General features: G+C 45.8%; 1 protein-coding gene across 1 annotated transcript; it reads right to left on the reverse strand.

The window, feature by feature from the left end:
• Nucleotides 1-38: 38 nt before the first annotated feature.
• Nucleotides 39-1280, reverse strand: LOC148737128 (uncharacterized). Its single transcript, XM_088749264.1, has one exon. The coding sequence runs from the start codon at nt 1278-1280 to the stop codon at nt 39-41; it is 1242 nt and encodes a 413-aa protein (XP_088605390.1).

A 1280-nucleotide genomic window follows, 5' to 3' on the forward strand; every position in this document is an offset into this window, starting at 1 on the left:
CTCGCGTCACTTTCCGCTCTAATATATCTACAAATGGTTTACACTATTCTTTGGTATCCGTAAGGAAAACTCACGTAACTTCCAGGCTCTATCACCCTTTTATCGAATACTAGTTGGTAAGTTTTTATTTTCGGTTCCGTGCGAATTTTCTTTTCTACGAGATCTCTTGCGAAATGCACCGGGTTGTACACGTGGGTGACTGCGTGATGATGATCTATGAGCTCTTGCAACACATCGTCTTTTAGAACTTGAAAATTAAGTTGTTGCTTACCCCTCACATTTAACGAAAACCCTTTCACTTTGGTACACACATGTCCGAGTCGCGTGCGATACCCGTAATTTTTCGCGCCTGCACTCACAAATTCCTTGATCCAGTCTCCCTCGTCCAATTCATTTGTCATACCGCCTAAATGATCGCCTAGCGGAATTTCGGCCAAACCGGGTTTCCAACGGTACAAGACAGAGTCTGTGTCGTAGTACAACACCTGCTGTTGTACTGTTTCTAGCGATTCGTATAGTTTTAAACGCGTTAACGCCGTGGTAAACGCTGCGATGAAAATGTTTGTGGTCATACATTTGAGAGGATCCTTTGAATCTCGCTGATGCATGACTTCCACAATTTCAGGCGATAAAATTCTTACTTCTTGTACGTGCACTAACGGGTCGTCCAACATGTCCAGCAGTCCGCAGGCTTCGGTCATTTGGCAGGTTTGCGACTTGTTGGTCTGCTGTCGGAATTTTCCCCAAAACGAATTTAACATCAGTTTGGCGACTGCTTTACTCCCTGGGTTTCTCGTGATCTTGGCGGCGTCTAAACGAATTCCCTCTTTTCTCACGCATTCAATCACATATCGCATGCGATCTGTTTCTTCTCGACACCAGGGAGGATATCCGGCGCTCTCTTGTTTTATTTTGAGCCAAGTGTCGACGTACGGTGCAAACAATCCTTCTTGAGATTCTTCAAAGTGCCACACTTCGTGAATGCGAAGCACGCGATACCCCAGAGACACAGCTTTTTCCAGTTCTGACGAACACCAAGTACGTCGTAATTCTCGTTCGGCGTGTGTGTGAGCGCACTCGTAAGATTTTTCCAGCAGCGGTTTACCACTTTCTTCTTCAACGCACTTGGTGCATAAGGGAAACGTCAGCTTGTACGAACCAGAGCCCATTTTGTGTCTGTACGGTAACAAGGGGTGAAACAACTGAGCGGGAGGTAACACGTCCACTTTCAATAGACCAAAATAGGCTAAGGGATCTTGATTTTCGGGCTCGCACAACAT

This window comes from Stylophora pistillata, chromosome 2, assembly GCF_964205215.1.
Source record: "Stylophora pistillata chromosome 2, jaStyPist1.2, whole genome shotgun sequence".
NCBI lineage: Eukaryota > Metazoa > Cnidaria > Anthozoa > Scleractinia > Pocilloporidae > Stylophora > Stylophora pistillata.